The 20725-nt window shown below is 39.0% G+C and overlaps 1 protein-coding gene and 1 pseudogene across 2 annotated transcripts; both read right to left on the bottom strand.

Moving 5' to 3' along the window:
• Nucleotides 1-4808: 4808 nt before the first annotated feature.
• Nucleotides 4809-14350, bottom strand: LOC308392547 (putative polypeptide N-acetylgalactosaminyltransferase 8). Its single transcript, XM_080875616.1, has 11 exons — nt 14158-14350; nt 13031-13280; nt 12652-12818; nt 12382-12565; nt 11942-12139; nt 11696-11810; nt 11416-11601; nt 5769-5906; nt 5390-5485; nt 5143-5310; nt 4809-4950 (listed from the first exon to the last, which is right to left on the bottom strand). Exons 1-11 carry the CDS (start codon nt 14333-14335, stop codon nt 4816-4818), a joined length of 1815 nt encoding a protein of 604 aa, XP_080731742.1. The 5' UTR covers nt 14336-14350; the 3' UTR covers nt 4809-4815.
• A 1840-nt stretch (nt 14351-16190) lies between these two features.
• LOC308385002 (putative polypeptide N-acetylgalactosaminyltransferase 8) lies at nt 16191-19992 on the bottom strand (annotated as a pseudogene). The gene is made up of 7 exons: nt 19926-19992; nt 19540-19614; nt 18966-19307; nt 18607-18801; nt 16836-17033; nt 16584-16698; nt 16191-16409 (listed from the first exon to the last, which is right to left on the bottom strand). The product of its transcript is annotated as a putative polypeptide N-acetylgalactosaminyltransferase 8 (transcript).
• Nucleotides 19993-20725: the final 733 nt, after the last annotated feature.

Raw genomic sequence — 20725 nt, forward strand, 5'->3', positions numbered from 1 at the left:
TCGAGCCCCGGCTCGGACAGTCTCGGTCATTGTGTCCTTGGGCAAGACACTTCACCTACCGCCTACTGGTGAGGGGCCGATGGCGCTTCTGTCAGTCTGCCCCAGGGCAGCTGTGGCTACAACTGTAGCTGCCTCCACCAGTGTGTGAATGTGTGGATGACTGGGTGTGTAAAGCGCTTTGGGGTCCCTAGGGAGGACTAGTAAAAGCGCTTTACAAATACAGGCCATTTACCATCCTCTCAGTATCACACTGACACGTTGCTGATATCTGGTCCTCTTTTACTCCTGTTACCTTACAGGACATCAGTGCTCTGCTTGGTCAAATGAAACTGACTCAAGCCACCTTGATGTACGTCCTCCATCATTTTTCATTAGTGTGTTTGACTCTATTGGCCCCTGTATTCTGGAAATAATTAATACTTCTCTTTATACTGGCTCAGTTCCCAGCTAACAAGCTATTGTTGAACCAATATTAAAGAAACCAAATATGGACCCATCTCTTCCAAGCAGTTACAGGCCAATATCAAAATTAGCATTGGTGTCAAAGATCTTGGAAAAAACAGTTGCAGAACAACTTAACAACTTTTTGGAGAAGAACAATGTTCTGGACATTTTCCAGTCTGGTTTCCGCAAATTGCACTCCACTGAAACCGCTTTGCTTAAAGTGTCTCTGATGGCAGCAGACACTGGAGAGAACACCGTTCTGGTTCTGTTGGATCTCAGCTCTGCTTTTGATACTGTTGATCACAGCATCATGATAAATAGGCTGAAGGACTTGTTTGGGATTACTGGTGTTGTTTTAAAATGGTTTATGTCGTATCTATCTGAGAGATCCTTTACTGTCTGTATGAATCATGTGCTGTCGGAAACATCAGTTCTGCCTTCTGGGGCACCTCAAGGATCTGTTTTAGGTCCTATTCTCTTTTTGCTGTATATCCTCCCTCTAGGCCACATTATCAGACGTTACAATAATATTGCTTATCACCTCTATGCTGATGACATTCAGTTATACTGTTCTTTCAAAACTTCTGAGTTTTATAAATTGTCTTGTTTAAATAATTGTCTGTCAGAAATCAAACAATGGTTAAATGACAATTTACTCCAGTTAAATGCAGATAAAACAGAAACCTTGATTGTTGCACCTGATCACATGCTCTCAGAAATTAGGCAGCATATCAGTTTTTTAGACCCTTAGAAACGTAGGTGTTATATTTGACAGTTCGATGTCTCTTGAGAAACACTAAACAATTTGTCCGGAACTGTTTTTATCATCTAAGAAACATTTCTAAACTCAGGCTACTTGTGTCAAAGGCAGAACTTGAGATGATTCATGCTTTTATCTCTTCTCGTTTGGATTATTGTAACAGTCTTTTTTACGTGTCTCAACAAATCAGCTCTGGATCGCCTTCAGTCTGTACAGAATGCAGCGGCAAGACTTTTAACTGGTACAAACAAGAGGTCACACATTACTCCAGTTTTGGCTTCTCTTCATTGGTTGCCTGTAAATTTTAGGGTTCATTTTAAAATTTTAGTTGTAACTTTTAGAGCTCTGCACGGTGAAGCTCCCCAGTATAACTCTGACCTGTTGAAACCTCGTGCTTCATCCCGAGCACTTAGGTCTTCAGGTCAGAGGCTACTGGTGGTCCCACGTACCGGGTTTAAAACACGTGGGGATCGAGCTTTTCAGGCACCGAGGCTGTGGAACTCCCTGCCGTTGTCTTTACGCTGTCTAGACTCTACTGACTCCTTTAAAAAGCAGCTGAAGACATTTTTATACAAACGGGTTTTTAATTAATTTTAACTTGTATGCCTGATCTTATTGTGAAGCACTTTGTGATTTTTATCTGTGAAATGTGCTATATAAATAAATTTTACTTACTTACTTAATAATAAAAAATAATCGAGTCCTCCTCAGGTTTTAAAATAACTTTATTTTACAATCCCAGATGAACAACATGTGACCTGTTATACCTTCTCGTTATTGGTTCAAAAATAACAGAAGCAGTGTGTAAACTAAGTAGACCCCATAATTCAATACTTTTTAGCACCAATAAGTTAAAATAATTCTTCCCTCTCATGCCATTATGGAGGAATCTTGGCCAACTCCTCTTTGCAAAATTGCTCCAGTTCATTGAAGTCCTTGGGCATTTGTGTGTGCGCAGCTTTCTTTAGAGTTCATTCAGCCTTTTAATTGGCTTGAATGTGGTCTGGACATTGACTGGGCCATTGCAACAGCTTTTTCTGCCATTCTGTTTTAGATTGACTGGTGTGTTTGGCATCATTGCTCTGTTGGTCAAGTCCGACAGATGGACTCACGTTTCACTCTAGAATACTTGATGTACAGAGGCGTTCCTGGTCAGCTCAGTGAGTGCAAAGTGCCCAGGTCCTGTGGCTGCACAACAAGAATAAATTGTTACCCATCAACCACTCTGCTTGACAGTTTATGTGCTGCGTTTGATTTTCACCAATTGTGGCACTGTGCACCATAGCTCAATATCATAGTTTGATTTTGTGTGTGCAAAATACATTTTTGCAGATATCTTGTGGTTCAGATACAATTTTCCAACCCTAGCCTGTGCTGCCATGTTCTTTTTAGAATTTAGAGGCTTTCTCCTGGTAATCCTTCCAAACAAGCGAGTCTTGTTCAGTCTTTTTCTTTGGATACTTTCATTAACTTGAATATTCTAATAGAGCCCTGTAGAGTCGGCGATGTGCATTTCTTTTCCAGTTTCTCTGAACATTGCACAGTTTGACCTTCTGGTGATGTTGCTGAGATGTCCAGTCCTGGGAAGATTGGCATGTGTCTGACATTGTTTTCCACTCGTGAATAATCTTTATCGGTGTGGAATGATGAACTTCAAAGTATTTGAAACTTGTAACCCTTCCCAGACACACACCCAAATCCTCCAGACCTTCTAAAGATCAGATGATATTTTGTTTATGTTTCTTTTATCCTTCTTTCTTTCTTTAAATTTAAATCCTAATATGTAAAAGCTTGACAGTGAAAGAGTGTAAATATTGATTAATGTTGTTTTCAAAACTGCCTTTGTGGTCTTTCATACTTTGCATGTCTTGGAACAAAAACCACAGACACACCCAAGGTTAAAAGTATAATGTTGTCACGGTTGTTACGGTTCCATTATGAAACAGGTTACATTTATCAGCAGCATGTCTTAGACCACCCATATCTTTCAATTGAGCTGTAAATTTCGTGTCAGTGACATACCTGTAAAGTTTCTTAACTTCATCTTGAGTTTGTGTGACATTATTCCATTTAGAAATTCTGTCCATAGCCAGACAGGGAGGCACATGCATAGGTGTGTGCAAAAATAGGTGCTCCAGCTGAACACATCCCTATTTCCTGTACCTTTTTCCAAGTATTTATGAGTCACATCCAACAAAGTTTTAAACAATGGCTTCACTTTGATGGCAACTACACACCTAGAAACCTTCCAGATTACATTTGACTTTTAGTAGTCAATTGAGTGCATACATTTACAGCAAATTGTTGTTTTTGGTCATAGTTTTTCCCTTTCGAGCCAGACGTTAATTGATTTAGTGAGGCTGTTGTGGCAAAGGATTTGGCGCACACAGCAGTACAAGGTAAATGCATGTTTATTCACTGTTGCTTTTTAAGCTGTTTGTTCTCTGCAGCTGAATATGTGCTTAGAACAGTTCTGTCCTGTTCTCTCTATCTTCTCTGGGCTCCAGCAGTTACTCAAATAGGGAAGGCTTAATAACACAATGCCTGCCAGGACACCACACACCAGGACCCACTGGACCACCCCTCCACTGCATCTGAGATACATATCACACCATCACCTCACTCATAATTTTGTTAAAATAAAATAAAAAATTAAAATTGCTCGTTAATCTATAGTCAATCTATAGTCAGTCAAAAAAGAAGGAAAACAAAAACCTAATTTGTCCTTAAAGTTGGGAAATTACTGTTACACCAGTCAAAACATGAAAAAACCCACAGCTTAGCTCAATAAGATAAATATCTCAGAATGAAAAAGTACACTAAAGAATGAGCTCAACTAAATTTTAAATATACAAAAGAGATTTAAACACGATACAATAAAGAGATTAAATCTTAAATGAATTAAAGTATTGTTTTTGCATCTGTAAAATTATGCAGAGTTAATGGAGTTGGAGTTTAGCATTGCAGCACAATCAGGTTTACATAAAGTGGACCAAGAGCCCTTTTATTCACTCACAGGTGACGTCCAAGCCGTACAGTCATCATGCATTCCTGTTTTTCTTGCTGCAACTGTTCAATGTCAGTTCTGTGAAAGATAATTCTTAAAAGGTATTATCTGTGGATCTGTGTATTGACAAAGACTACAGGTCGTGACTACATTTAACCGGAGCAATAAAGCTATTTTTACTTGTGGCTATTTGCACAATAGAAGGGGTAAAAAGAGATGACACACCAGTCTAATGAACTTGAATGCTTGCACCTGCACACCTGTGTTTTTCAATATTTTGCACAACACTATATCATAATTATTGTATCACAACATATGGATCAAATAAACCTCTTTTCAAAATGTCAATTTCTGGAATTTGCACATTAGCTGTTCATTATTATGTCATAACTGTTCAAACTCCAGGAAAGGTAGAAAAATGTGTACTCTAGTTATTTGTAGTGAGCACTGTAGAATTGCAAACATTTTCCAGGGTAGTCAGCGATGTCATTGCAAAAACACGCTTAAATGGTTTTGACCTTTTTTTAAAAAAAAGAAATGTATTTTAAATGAGATCGAGTTTGAACACACTTTAATATAACAGACGGTCATGTTAAAAACGGCACTAAAAGCTTGTGACGAGATGCTCGATCCTCCAGCTCTGCCCACTGCACTGCTGAATGATGAGTTCATAGTAAAAGTTTGCTCCCTGGGCGATTTCAAGGCATCTGTTTGTTGCTTTGTTTATGATTGCTTGGCCCTGCCACAGTTTGAGAGAAAGTATGAGGCAACAGTGCACAACAAGTGTTTGTAAAAAAAAAACATTGGAGTATGTCAGTAGGAGCATCTGAACATTTTTGACTTTAGCACCTCCCACCAGTGGCACCTGAAAAGACACTATACAGGGACGCCATTTAAACATTACCATGATTGTTATCGACCAAGATCTTACTTGTTTGAAGTCCCAGTGCATGTGTAGTTCATTCGTTTTTGCCAGTGGACACTCCTGCAGGGTGGGAGAACTTCCAGAGCCTGGATCAACCAGGCAGCGATCACTGTTATAATTGTGAGATGTAATCCCCCCAATGATTATTTCACCATCTGTGTTGTAGTAGCAGTGCTGTTAAAAGGAAAAGTAATAATTTCAGATTATTTTTTAGTCATATTTATTATCCTGGTAGTTTGGTACTCTACATTACCTGTGGTTGTTGGAAGTGGCATCCACGCAGGATGGGGATATTTCCTGGAACAGGTCCTTGGTCCACACAGTGGCTCTTATGAAGGTCGTTCCGTAACTGGAGTGTCAAAATTGCTTAATTGCTTTGTACTGAATCATATACTCACTGTGTGGGTACAGTTTCTCAAATATATATTTAAATCTCCTGGGCTTTGCTACTACATGTTTTTTTAAACTTTTTTTTTTTTAATTTACCACATTTAGAGTCTTAAATCATGGAAATCCTCCTGAAATACAACTGAACTTTTAACACAACCACATTTCTTATCTTGAACTTACTCTAATAGATATTTTTGTCCTTGTGACAAAGTGCTCAAAAAGCAAAATAAAAAGCCACTTACCACACCATAACCCAACATGTTATCCCATGTTGACAGACTGGTGTAGACATTTTCCAAGTACCATTTGAAGGGTTTACATTTAAGCGTCTCTCTGAGCTCCTTCCTCTGAGACACATCACCAATATCGACCACGTGATCCTGTGTGTCAGATGTCACACCAGAAAGCATGATTTCCACAGTAACATTCTTATTTCTGATGATATTTCTGATCAATAAGAAGAAAATATTGTATAGACTTTATTGTATTGTATAGACTTATACAGTGAACTTTTAAATAGAACAATATATTTAGGGACAAAACAGCCAACCACTAAAAGGAAGCATCTCTCCTGAATAAATAGGACAAATAGTATGCCAGGTACAAAAAAAGTTGAAGAAAGACATTCCTCAGTTTAAGCTTGTAATTGGTAGTGTAAGCTAATTTGCATTATAAAGTAATTTATAATATAGGCCAGGGGTCGGCAACCTGCGGCTCCGGAGCCGCATGCGGCTCTTTAGTCCTTATAGTGTGGCTCCGCGTGGTTTGGGAAAATAAATTAGAAGTATTTAGCTGAAGTGTATTTTATTTGTCTTTAGTTCTTTTTTAACTTGTAGCTCTAAATTGGAAGATTATTGTGATATTGAAATATAAAAATAAAATTATATTTTATTATTTTTCATCGCTCAAAATAAGCATCACACTCGCGGAAGCCGGTGTACCCGCCGAAACAACGTGCATTTATCGAGACTTTCAACCCCAGGTAGGCCAATTATGGATCTTCGGATCCACATTATGCCAGCAGCTGTTCTCCACTGTGAACTATGTTAAAAACAAACACTGCTCACACCTTACAGATGACAGCTTACAGTCCTTCGTAAAGATGAAAGTGACTTCGTACAGCCCCGATTTGCAGACGCTGTGCGCAGAGGTTCAGGAGCAGAAGTCCCATTGTAAACATACCACAGCAGACCCGACGATGTTTCCATGAACACACTTTTCAACATCTCAGGTAAAATACATATTTAGGCAGAAATTTGCAAATATCTATTTTTTTTTAGCAGCATGGTGCTTTTTTTCCAATTACTTTTTAAAAGTCAGGTCAAGGCTCCAAAAGCCCAAAGGCGATATGAGGGGGGCGGCTCACAACAGTTTTTGTTTGCTGGATCATTGTAGTTCAGCTTTCCTTTTGTTATATTTCTTTAAGAGTTCAAAATGTGTTAATTACATAAATAAAATGTAATTTTCTCTGTAGCACTTCATGGATTTCACAAGCAGCACACCTTAGTTGCTCTGTGGATTCTTTTAAAAAGCAGTTAAAAACTTTTCTTTTCAAACAAGCCTTTTGTTGATCCACGTATTTTATATTCTTTACATTATTTACATTTGATCTTTTACATTGCGTATAATGTCTATTGATTGTATTGTTTATTTTAATCTTTGTGTACAGCGCTTTGTGACTGCCTGTCTGTTAAAAGCGCTTAACAAATAAACTTTACTTACTTACTTTAGTTGTTCACACAAAGCATAAAGGTAAAAAACAAACAAACAATATATGCAGTGTTATCTTCATTTTAGGTGTCAAAAAGTATTTGCGGCTCCCAGTGTTTTCTTTTGCTTGGAAACCGGGTCCAAGTGGCTCTTTGGGTGTTAAAGGTTGCTGACCCCTGATATAGGCTATACATACTCAGCTGTGATGATCCAGATCTGTCCATATAGAAATAAACTTTATTGGATACCTACTTTTCTTATGTTCGGGTCCATATCTATATCCTTGGACTCTGTTAGAGTAGCCTTGCAAGATTTGCAGTTTGTGTTTGTGTGGGTCTCAAACTTAAATGAGCTGTGGGCCCCTGCTGGCACTGTCATGTCATGTGAGGGACACTTTAGTGTTCAAGTAGTACAAAAAAACCCAACCAAACAAACAAGAAAACACTCACAAATATTTCTGAAAATGTAGTCTTTCAAATACTGTATAACAAGACAAAATTGCAAACGTGAACACAACTTTTTTCCCTCCCTCTTAACTAACTGAAGTCTTTCATTGAAGTACCAAATCAGGGCTCGCAAAATTTCAAAATCTCTGGTAGCCCTTCGGGCAGACACTCTTCAGTTTTTGGTAGCCCAAAATAAATTTAAGTAGCCTGAAAAAAAAGAGGACAATTTTTTGATTGACTTAAAAAATTGTTAAAACACAAATTACAACAACTGTAAAAGAATACAATCATCAACTCAAATATTTGGTTCTAATTGAACAGAAATTTCTATGAACTTGTAAGAACTGTGTAGAACATGGATCAGTCTGTGTCAGATCCTGAATCTGACATTTCCACTGAAGTCACGGGTAAGAGGTAAGTGGAACCAAGATCATTTGCTTTGTTTGCAAAGGCTGCTAAATTGTGCCAAAGGTAGTTCACTCTTTGCAACATCGCGCTGTTCTAAACAGCTTTTTCTTCTGTGTTTCTTCTGGACTTCTTGTTGTGCTTGGTTTATTTTTAGTAGTTTTTTTGCAATTGGCGTTTGTTCTGGGAAAGATACTGCAGACTGAGCAATAATGCATTTCTTGCATTTCTCATGGGTTCTAATGGGGTCTTTCTTAAAATTACTGGTCCCAGTAACAAAGGTGCTTGTCGACTCAGAAATCGAGGGAAACAAGACACACCCGGCAGAACATGATGTTATTTAGCTCGTCATATTCCAGCCACAGAAATTCTTTTGTCCATGAAACCAAAAAAAGCTGCGCTTTTGTTTTTGCCTCATAGCCTGATTTGTCATATCTTTTCCGTTTTGTGATCGGCTTTTCTTTGGTGGTCCCTTCTTCACCCTGACCTGTCTTATTTGGCTCTGCAGAACTAAAATACCTGCATAAATCCATCTGCTTTTACACAGGCACTTGCATAATGATCAGCGATTCTCTGCGCAATCAACCTGCATCACAGGTTTAAGCTTGCTGCGGGAGATTTCACTTGTCATGTTTGAATAGTAAGCTAATGAGTGATAAGACGATGTCAGAGGAACTGGTGCGCAACTAATCTGTCACTCACCAGTCAGTAGCTGCCGCTCTCTATTCACAGTTTGCGCCATCGCAAAGTGAAAGTGAAGCAAAAAACAAGCGGAAATTCAAACGCGATTTCAATATGTCACATACTGACAGCTACGTTTGCCAAAGAATGCAAAAGCATTGACATATTCTTTCTTCCTATGACAGCCTGACGGGCAGGGCTGAGATGGATTTTGGTAGCCCGAACAGAAAAATCGCTAGCCCCGGGACGTCGGGCTAGCGATTTTGCGAGCCCTGCAAATAAACACTTGGTCCTCTCTTTCTGGCCAGACATGTAGCAGCACTTCTGCTATCATTTGGCTTCTATTTAACAAAATAAAAATGCAGAAATAAGTGTACACATTAGTTTTTGACTCTGTCACTGAACTAACACAGCCAATCCCTCAACATGTTTCTCTGCTCATATTGCCTTCATATTAACTCATTTTTAACATTGTACTCAACAACAAACAAATCCAAGAAAAAATTTCAGGGGCCAAATTGCATTATATTTCTTCACGTCTATAAGTACCACAAGTAGGGGTTTGAGACCCCACCTACAGCAGACCATGGAAACTAATACCATTAAGCTCGTGGCACACTGATCTTAATGCCAGATGAGGTTTGAAACTCTCCAGTTTCTGAGTCACCAGTGTTGGTGGCTTTTACACACTATGTGTCGTCCTATATGGTGACTCCACCAATAACTTTATACAGCCTCACCTTTTGTCTGAAGTAACATGTTATATTTTCCATTAGACTCCCCTCCCTGAAAGCCCACTTTCGATTGATTAGCTACCATTTTCTTATCAGAACTCAGTGCTTGAAAACCCCGCCTCCTCATGTCTGCAGTGACCATATAAGGAAATCTGTGCCAAACTGACATAATGTTAGCACAAGACTGGAAACAAACATTGCAAATTAAGCTAACAGGGCTTGCATTTACACATACTGAGCTAATTATTTCGAAATCTAGTCACATTTCAGATGAGTATCCAATACATAACAGAAAAAAGCAAGAGTGCAGTAGGTACAATTTAAATTAATAAATGTGTGTGAAGAAGTTGAATTAGGTGAAAACACCTTTAGATCATTAGCACACATGATATGCAGTATTTTTAACAGACAATGTTTCAAGAATACAAAATTTTACAGCGTATTCATGTGAAGGACAGATTTCACATGTTCTGTTTATAATCTAATGAGTTTGACAAGTAAAACACTCAAGAATACATATACTAAACTAGAGATGGCACGATACCACTTTTTTATGTCCGATACGATATCATAAATTTGGATATCTGCCGATACCGATATGAATCCGATATAGTGTTTTTTAATCAATAAAACTGTTTTTTAATATCTTGCTGCTTTTTGTATAAGTTCATACTCAAGTTAAAAACAAAACAAAACACTAAAGCTATTCTGTTAAACCTGTATGCAAAAAATACACTGCACCCAAAAAATTTCATAGTTCAGCAAAACTGATCAATCTAATAAACTTAAACCTGCTCCATCCTCCCTATTCTGGTATTTTAAAGAGTAAGCATCCTAACTAATCGGGCTCTAAAACTCCCAGCAAAAAAAAAATAGGGAACCCCCTCCACCTCATGATGCTTAATCGACGTAATCAACTTTAATTTGATGCAGTGTGAAAAACAATGCACAGAAATCAATTATTTTTCAAGAATAATTAAATAGATTCAACATCTTTCTTCAACAGAACTGCACAGATGGTACTTTCCCAAAGGAAAAAGTACTGTACTAGGGTATATTAGACTTAACAGTTACTATATACAGTTATGGACTTCTATACATTTTACATCAGATTAAAACTTTGGGTGTAAGATTCAGATAATTATTTATTAAAAGCTCGACATTTTAAATGAGAATAAGAAAGAAAAGTATGTCTTTGTGCCCCCTTTTCCCTGTTAATGCCCTATCGGCCCCCCTGGCTAAACTTTGCTAGATCCGCCCCTGCACAGTTACCAGCCGTCAGCTGCGTAGAAAAAGATCCTGGAGTAGAAAGTAATATTAAATACATTCTAACAACAGCTGATCAAGCTTAAACGTGCTGCTGTTGTTCAGCCGCTGGTTTCCTCTTTCTGGCACGAAGTGGGCCAAAAACAAACAAGAGACACGGACTCGCGACAGAAAAGCCGATCAGCTGATCATTGATCAGTTTCACATTGAAGTAGCAGCAGGAGAGAGAGAGAGGCAGTCGCTCCATATATCGGTTGATAAGCTTAACGCTGGAATGCTTTACAAACATTCAGAGATGAACTTACACACTTGCTTTACTTCTCTCTGGGATCACTTCCTTGGAGATGAAATGCTGGTTTGGTAGCGAAGCTCCAAATACTCAACCAGACCGCCGACAGGTCTCACACGCCACAACCGCTCTATCACATGATGCATACTGCTCCAAAGTGCTACAGTTATGAGGCGAGTTACGGCGTGTCGCAAGTTTTGTGAGGTGCTTTTTTGATATTTAATGGATCGGATTACATTTTTTATTTCGCTCCGATCCAGTAATTTACGTCAGTATCGGACCGATACCGATACGTAATATCGGATCGGTCCATCTCTATACTAAACATAACCTTTAGATTATAAATCATCATACAAACCTCCAGTGGGACGTTCCACGCGATAAATACATTTTTCTTGTATTCATCTAACCAGATATCTGCCACCCTCAGAGCATTTCTTCTCATGGCAGGGCTGAGATCAGGTGCATATGGTTTATGGGCCCTCTCGATGTGGGCTATCCTCGAGCAGGGCACAACCTCTATACTTCCTCCGCACAGCCACACCTGAGTAGACACAGATCAGACGGCCGTGATCGGCAAATCTTCAATCTTAAATAGTTTAAAAGCGTGGACTATAATATTATTACTAATAACTTACACGAATTCCAAGTTCAACATTTTCCCCACCATAAACTGTCATCCCACCATCCAGCCCACCAATTTCTCCAAGAAAAGCTCTGTCTGCTGCAAAGATTCCCATAACAGAGGGACTCCTGTGCAAAAACCAACACATGAGTTTTTTTCCCCAACAATTCTCTACCTATATTGTCTGCAATCCAATGTCACTTGAGATACATTTTGTGATGCTGTCTCTATCGCCTCTTTGCTTGCACGCTTCACGTACTTCCCCGGTTGTGATTCATCCATCTTCTTTACCCACTCAGAGCTAAAGTGCTCGTATGTGCACCACATTGCCCAGTCAAAGCCATGAGAAAATGGGATATATCTTTCCACGTGTAGGTCATCAAAATGGACCTTATCAAAGACAGGGGACACTACAACAGTCCTGTCAGCTTTGATCCTGTCCAGCAAAGGTTCTGCCCTGCAGAAGAGGAACAAATAAGACACCAAGAGAACTTTCCAGTATGTCATTTTTCTGTTCATAAGATTTCATCCAAAATTACTGTTTTTATCTGAACTTGAAGCGCTAGCAAAAGAAATAATTCATTAAATAAGGAGGGAAACAGGTACTTCATTGGTGGAGGATGTGTTCCTCGACTTCCTACTTTACTCTTGTTTTCCTGGGGGGAAAAAACAAACCATAAAGTTAAAACATGTACTTACCATCCTTCTGTGGCTTCAATATGGGCATCTAAAATGGCCACAACGTCAGCTGTGGCATGCTCCCAACCGGATATCCGGGACTGTGATAAGCCCATTTGTTGCGTATGTCTCACTTTCTTCAATAATCCGGGCATCTCTTTGTTAATTTGATCTATGTAGTCTTGTAAGGGTTTTCCAAGGTCATCTGGAATTGAAATAGAGATCTGTGACAAAGCTGATGTAGTTCAAAATACTGAGTGACATTAGCGAGGACTATCTTTGTAAGCTTACTGTAATTGCTGTAGTCATCCACCAGAATGATTTCTTTCAGCAGCTTCTTTGGAGTGTGGGTGATTATACTTTGTATTGCTCTCTTAATGACAGACAGGGCCTCATTTATGTAGATGAGTATCACACTGATGCTCGGCAGATCTTTGGGATATTTCTTTGCCAGACATCTAAACGGCGTGAGATGGTGTGTATTAGATTAATGTTTTAGTAAGCTCAAACAGACCATTAGCCCAGCCCCGTTTTTCGAGGTTTACTTGGGAGTAGTGAGATAGTTTTAAGCTCTTCTAGGACAAAGGATGACAACATTGGAATTTGCAGCAGAAAATAAATAAATAACTAAAAATACTTGACCGTCATGGATCTCATTAATAAAATGTACCTGCTGTCTCTTGTGTCTTGAAGCTTCCTGTCAAGTGGCAGCTGGTTACTCAGGAAGGCATTGTATCCATAAATCTGAAACAGACCTTCAGCTTCCTTCTGCTCTTGTTCTGTCAGGCCATCGCCCCACTTGGTAAACAGGACGGAGTTTGGGTATAACTTTGGCATAACGATCTTCTCTTCTTCTTTGTCCACATTTCGTAAAATGGAATTTGTGAAATTCTTTTGACCTAAAACCTCGGTTAGCTTTGCTTTTGTGGAGGTTAAAAAACAGAAGGATGAAAACTGTTATTCATGGTTGGGGCAAAAAAAGAAGAAATTGGCAGAATTGTTTCGACTTATCAAGTGCTCTTCAAAAATTCGTCACACAGATCAAATCTAGCATGCATCTTTCCCCCTTTGGGTTCCTAACATTGAAAAAGAAAAAAAATGTACAACACCACCTTCATCATGGCCATATTTATATCTATATTACCGAATTTCCCAGGGGAACCCACCCGAGGGATTAATAAAGTTTTATCTTATCTTATCTTATCTTATTTGTTATGATTAAATACAACAACCAAAACATGAGCAGGGTAAAGCAATGTCTATAAAAATGAAAAATGGATGAATACGCTTGAAGACCATATGAGATGGACCAAGCTGTGTTTAACAGCAACATTCGCCAAGAAAACTATACACAGGAAACCTTAGTGGACAATTCTTTTTTTATGCAATGAATAGCATTAAAGAAAAAGCATTGAAAGGAGATTTCTCATTGGTTGCAACCCTTATAGTTAGCAGTCTTGGCTTGCTCTGTCTCATTCAGTTCTGCTTTCAGGTAATGGTAGCGGTGGTGGCGATGTAGAATCCCAATAGCATTTTGCTCTACACTGGAAGCACATCCTCCAGACCAACCACCAACCAACACCACCATGACTTAACAGAGCAACTATTCATAAAAAGAGAGCCATGAGATTGGGAGTACACATTTACTTTTGACACACATACATTTCTTGTGAATGGTGGATTTTTACAATGTGATAGCTAATAATAGGTTAAGCTATTTCACTGAAGGGTAACTTTATCAATAATGTTGAAAAGAAGTCAGCGTGTGAGAATGTGAACTTTGAAACTGATACTCACTCAGTTTGTTTAGAGTCTGTTCGATCCTCTCCAGTTTTCTCTTTAAAAGTTCTTGATCAGCTACTCCCTCAGGAATAGATTTTCTGGGTGTACAACTTCTATTTGTGTAGATGATGAAAATGTATAGTGACAACAGAAATGATCCGATTATTCCAACTCTTCGTATGTTTACCTTCATTGTGGTTTCTCACAGAGGATCACAGTGTAATTATGTCCTCTGCAGCATTTCAGCTTTCTGTGTCCGTTTGAACAGGCTTTAAAACTCAAGCTGTATAATAAATCATATCTTATCTTAAAGTTTAAACATTTCTGAAAGAAAAAAAACTCACACAGCTATTAAATAGTCTTTTACTGACGTAAAGGTGCAGAGGTGATGCCAACAACCGTTATCAGGCTAACAATAAAGGTTTCAAAGTACACACAGTAAATTTCATGTGCTTGTAAAACTTACTCAGCCTCCTTTCTTTTACATGAATTCACTGTGGTTGTAATTGATGTAAAAATATTAGCACATTTAGGATAAATGACAGCCTTGAAGCATTAAATATTACAGATAAGATTATGCTTGTTGTCCATTTCTATTTTTCTCTCTTCTTTCTCTCAACCAAAAGTTGAACACAGTAAAGCAATAAAATGTGTGTGAAAATAAAAAGAAAGGTCAGATGGTTATTGTAATAGCACCTCAGTGAAGGACGAACACCTGGAAGCAGGAATTCTCTTCACCCAACATGCAATTTATTTACAGATGCTGACAACAAGGCAGGTTGGTGGTATGAACCACAAAATAAGAAAGCTGCAAAATGCAAACTTACAACTCCATGGCTCTTAGTCTACTAGCCAGCACTTAATCCTACAGTGCCATCTCAAACTCTCCCTCAGGATCATCAACCAGGCTTATAAAACTTAAACCTCTTCACAGAACAAACCAAGTAAGCAATAATCCGTTAACTGTCATAATAGATGTTTTGCAGAAAAGCGTGGCAAAGACGTTTCCATATTTCCTATGAATTTTACTTTTATGTGCACCGGGATAGAATATGTGAAGTAAAATGGATTTGTTGTACAGGGTGTGCATGTGTGGCTGCATGAGGTATGGTGTTGTAGGTAAATGCAGTGCAACTCATGCCACCATAGTAAAGACATATACTTGGCGAGACCCTGCTAAGATTTCACAACTGTGTAATTCTATTTCATATTTTCTGACAGCCTCAAAGTTTCCGAGTACTAGAATCTGTAGTAATATAGTTTTTGTGGCTTATTGTAGTTTCTGTTTTATCCCGGCGTTGCGGAGTTATCTCCACCAGTGAGAGTATAGCGCCTCCGGTCCTGGGGTAAGCCGTTAAAACTACTTTTATTAGCATTCACAATTACCGGAGGCTAAGGTTATATTTATCTGTTGTTTTAGGGTTTGATTGCTGCCTTCACATCTCTGTGGCAAACTGCCCGACCTCAATCGGAAGAGTGAAACACCTTCCCAGCTGCTGTTGTGAGGGCTCCTCCTCAGTGGAGCCTGCTGTCTTGTCTTGTCTTGTCGTGAAACTGTTTTTATTAAGTAGGCTTACCTTTTTCTGGTTCACCTGGTTTTATTTTATTCTGGATTGCTGCTTGTACCCACGCCTCTGTGATCGGGCTGGAGCGATCCTCTGCCCGAGTGTCGTGCTGGGAACCTTAAACTGCCTCAGTTGCCGATCTCAGCCTGTGGGGAGCCAGACCGGCTTGTGTTCTTTTTGTGTGATTTTCTTTTGGGTCCACGGCTGCTGGTAAGTCCAAGTTCCACGATTGTTTTATTTTCACTTTAGGACACTGTCAACAACGATGCTACATTTTGCTTTCTAATATTTCATTTATTTTAACCATAAATAAAACTGTATTAATATTGGAGCCAACCTGCCTCGGTGTGCATCCTTGAATGTGTGCGGCCTCTTTTTATTCCTTTTATCTATTTTTCTTAAATATATATTTCCTGGAGGTGAAATTCCCCTAGGTGGCGTTGTCAGAATAATAGAAGAATAAAATATCCCTTAAAGAAAGTGTCATTTGCTGTTTGTGTCAGTGCCACAAAACACCTCAAATGGGATGTTCCAAGCCAAGTTAACGTTGTGCTTGTATTCATCCATCCAGATCTCTGCAACTCTGAGGGCATTTCTCTTCATGGCAGGACCCAGGTCAGGCATGTAGGGCTTGTGGGCCCTCTCGATGTGGGCGATCTTGGAACATGGAACAACTTCAACACTGCCTCCACATGTCCATACCTACATGAACAAAGTGTAACTTAAAAATTATAAAATTGCACTTTGCAAGGATAAAAAATGCAACTACAACTATAGTCCACAATACGCATTTTCTTAAAAAGTAGATGACAAATACAGAAATCATAGTTACTTTACCATGAAAGAGAACTTCATGACTCTATGATCTTTACTCACACGAATTCCCAGCTCAACATTTTCTCCAACATACACTTTCATTCCTTCATCAAGGACTCCAATTTCCCCCAGAAACTTTCTATCAGCAACCAGGATCCCCATGACAGATGGACTCCTAAAGTCAAAGAAGAGAACCATATTTTACAGCTGTATACTGATATAACAATATTTAATAAACCAGTTAGATTGAAAAAAAAAATAAAGTTAATAAGGCTGTTGCATTGGCTAAATGCCGATTTCACTTGAACTTACTTGCCAGGCAGTGAACCGTCATTAAGTTTGTAATACTCGGGTGTAAAACTCTCATACATGCACCACAGAGCCCAGTCGAAGGCGTGTGCACTGGGATGATATTTAATAACTTTGAGATCATCAAAGTTGACTCTATCAAACACCGGGGAAGCCACCACAGTTCTGTCAGCTTTAATCTGTGTCAGCAGAGGTTCAGCCCTGTATGAAGGAGGGGAAAAAAGGAAATGGTTCATACAATTTCACACAATAAATTTTCTCAAATGCTGGTGAGATGTCTTGTTCAATACTTTTCAATCACGTCATGATGCTTGATTGTGACTTCTGGATGGCAGCTAGGGCTGCCACAAACGATTATTCTGATAGTCGACTAGTCACCGATTATTTTTGCGATTAGTCGACTAATCAGATCATGCATCCATTGGACGTAAAACGTACAGCTTATTGCACCAGCAGCATCTGCTCTTATATAACTATCATTAGCTTACAGCTTTAAGCGTTTAAGGTGCTAACTAAAAATAAAGACAAGATGATAGTTTATCAAATTTAAATGAAATTTGCAGATTGTTTCAGTGGAGTTTAATAAACTCCTTGCTATCTAAAATATAACAGGACACCGGAGTAAATTCTCGAGCATCTTAAATCTCTTTTCAACTTTAATCTCAGCCAAACAGATTTACTCAGGAACAAATAAAATACTAAAAAAAGCCAAACAATAACATTTTAAGTTATCTAAGTGACTCATATGTCATGTTTAACCTGAGTAGCGAAAGACGGCGGTGGGTTTGAAGACGATTTGCTGGGAGTCCGGTGTTCTCACGGCGCTAGTTAGCCTCGCCCCCGGCTCGCTATCGAGCTAGTGGGTAACAGACATCTCCGAAAACGTCGGAGCGCTTTTGAAAATATGTGGTGTCTTGATAAACTGAGCAGATATTTGAGGTTTACACAGCTACATTCTCGCCTGAAAATATGTTAAACGTTTATTTTGTGACCCAGAAAGAATAATAAGAGTAATATTAAAACTAACTAGCTGCCGCCATTGTTGGAAACTGAGCTGGGCTGCGCTATGAATTCTGGGATACAGCTTCTTCTTCTTCTTCTTCTTCGGGGTTTAACGGCAGCTGGTTCCTTGTACATGCAGTGCTGCCATCTTCTGTTTCAGTCCGTTATTACACTCTTAAATCCTGCTACTTATTCCTGCGTCTTTTGGGATCTTACAAAGCGTCAAACGACGTGTCGACTATTAAATTAGTCATCGACGATTTTGATAGTTGACGTAATCGTGACTAGTCGACTAATCGTGGCAGCCCTAATGGCAGCTGGTAAATATTGGTATTAAGTGGAAGTCACCTGCACTTGGTGTCTTTTACAATTAAAATACTACACCCATGTTCAGCTTTTAAATTATGCAAAACCTTGGAACACTTGGTCACTTTGTTGTTCTAGAAATCAGTCTTTGACGTAAACCTACGCATACAGATTAGTATTTAAGGTTTGACTCTCATCATCCACTGGAGCACAAACTGGGTGTCATCAAAATGCTACAACACAGAGTGAACACCAGTTTTCACAGATATGTATATAAGCCGTCCAAACAAGAAAACTAGTCACAAACATGTGACATGATGATCTTCACTCAACTTTTGATGGTTTGTTTGAATTGGCAGATGTGAACAGGAAAGGAAAATGAGAGGCGTGCACATAAAACAACATGTTAACAGCCTGTATTGACTTACAATAATCTGCATGCCCTATAATTACTTTTTTTTGTCACAGATGTTCTTTCTTTATAACCAGCCTACCATTAGAACTATTGTCGTCCACCATTATTATCTCCTTCAGCAGGTTTTTAGGAGTGCGGTCGATGCTGCTGCGCAGGGCTCTTTGGAGAACAGACAGGGCTTCATCCAGGTAGATGAGCACCACACTGAGACTTGGCAGGTCCTTGGGGTAACTCTTTTTCAAACACCTATTCATTAAAAAGAATTATATGAAATACCACTGTATTTGTTTAGAAATTTGAAATATTTGAGCAAGAAATGAACTGAGTGGACTAAACTGTCTGGATTTTTTTTCTTTGTATGTACAGAAGAGAGAATGAAAGATTAAAATCATATAAAATGAAAGTTGTACCGAGGATCTCTGGTATCTGGAAGAGGTCGATCCAGAGGGAGGCGATTGCTCAGATAAACATTGTACCCATACTTCTCATACAGGCTCTGAGCCTCTCTTTGGTCACCCTCAGAGAGATCCTCCCCCCATGTCTTGAACAAGGCCGAGTTAGGGAACAGTTTTTCAGACTTTTTCATTTGGGTCTCCTTGTTTTGGGTTTGGATATTTGCATCATCCTCTGTCTGCTTCAATGTCTGCTTTTGGACTGTTGGACCTCTGCAGATTTTCTTTGCTCGTCTCTGTGCTCTCCCAGCATTTTTTGCATGACATCCTGTTTTTGCTCAAAACGTCTGAGTGGATCGTCTTCAGTTGAAAACGATAACAAATTGGAGACATCAACAAAGTTTTAAAATTACAGTATAAAACACATTTATAGAAGACGGACAGAGACCTGTGTTGTAATTTGATTTCATCTGTCATTAACAAACTGCATTACCATATGTATCTTTATTTGGTTTAAAGTCCCATGGTTATCATGCAATAATAATAATAATAATAATAATAATGAGGAACATTAACCCCTGACTTAAATCACTGAGATTACTGATCATTTCCTCCAGATCGGAAGAGCTCTTCAAATGCCGTGTGTCTATCTCTTTATCAGTCTCCTCTCTATGTCAGGGCGACCGTGGCTCAGGGGGTTGGGAAGCGTATCTGTAACCGGAAGGTCGCCGGTTCGATCCCTGGGCTCTCTGTCCTGGTCGTTGTGTCCTTGGGCAAGACACTTTACCCTACCGCCTACTGGTGTTGGGCAGATGGCACGATATGGCAGCCTCGCTTCTGTCAGTCTGCCCCAGGGCAGCTGTGGCTACAACTGTAGCTGCCCCCACCAGTGTGTGAATGTGAGAGTGAATGAATAGTGGTATTGTAAAGCGCTTTGGGTGCCTTGAAAAGCGCTATATAAATCCAATCCATTATTATTATTATGTTGGTTTCCATTCTTCAGAAAGCCAAAGTACAGCATGACCCCCATAGTGCCCACCAGTGTTGGTCAAGTTACTTGAAAAAAGTAATCAGTAACTAATTACTGATTACTTCCCCCAAAAAGTAATCCCGTTACTTTACTGATTACTTATTTTCAAAAGTAATTAGTTACTTAGTTACTTTTTAAAAACACGATTTACAACCTGAAGAGGTGATAAAGCGATAGATCTTTCAGCCCAATTCTACTTTTTCTACATAATCCATCATACAAAATGTAATCAAATGGAAAAGTCTCTTTTTAAAACATGTTTTATTAGTTTTAATCTTTTAACTTTATGCATCAAGCAAAAATTTAATTATCTGCAACATTCTCTGACTGGAAGAAATTTGTTTAATATTTAAACCTATTTTCTGCACATTCCAGCACATAAAATAAAATATTTTTGTGTTTACACTCAGTCTTTCAAATCGATGCAAGTAAAACACAGCAGAAAATAAATAAAGTCAAAGACTCAGCGGTCCTGTTGCTCTATTTTCACCTGTAAAGCAGGAGTGGGGTAGGCGGAGGTTTACCCTGGTGCAGGTGTGCCGCGGTCAGTGGAAGAATCCGCGAGTTTCTCTGTGAGTTTCCCATTACGTCGTAGCTACTCGGTGCTTGTTCGGAGGTTTAGGGGTTTTTTCGCTGTAAAAAGAAGTTTTCTTCCCACGCACAGCGGACACTAATGTTTTTGTCACTTTTTATGGAATCAAACTCAAAGTAAGGTCAGTACTTCCACGCTTTAAATGCTGCACGCTCA

Source organism: Rhamphochromis sp. 'chilingali' (genome assembly GCF_963969265.1).
Source record: "Rhamphochromis sp. 'chilingali' genome assembly, chromosome: 2".
NCBI lineage: Eukaryota > Metazoa > Chordata > Actinopteri > Cichliformes > Cichlidae > Rhamphochromis > Rhamphochromis sp. 'chilingali'.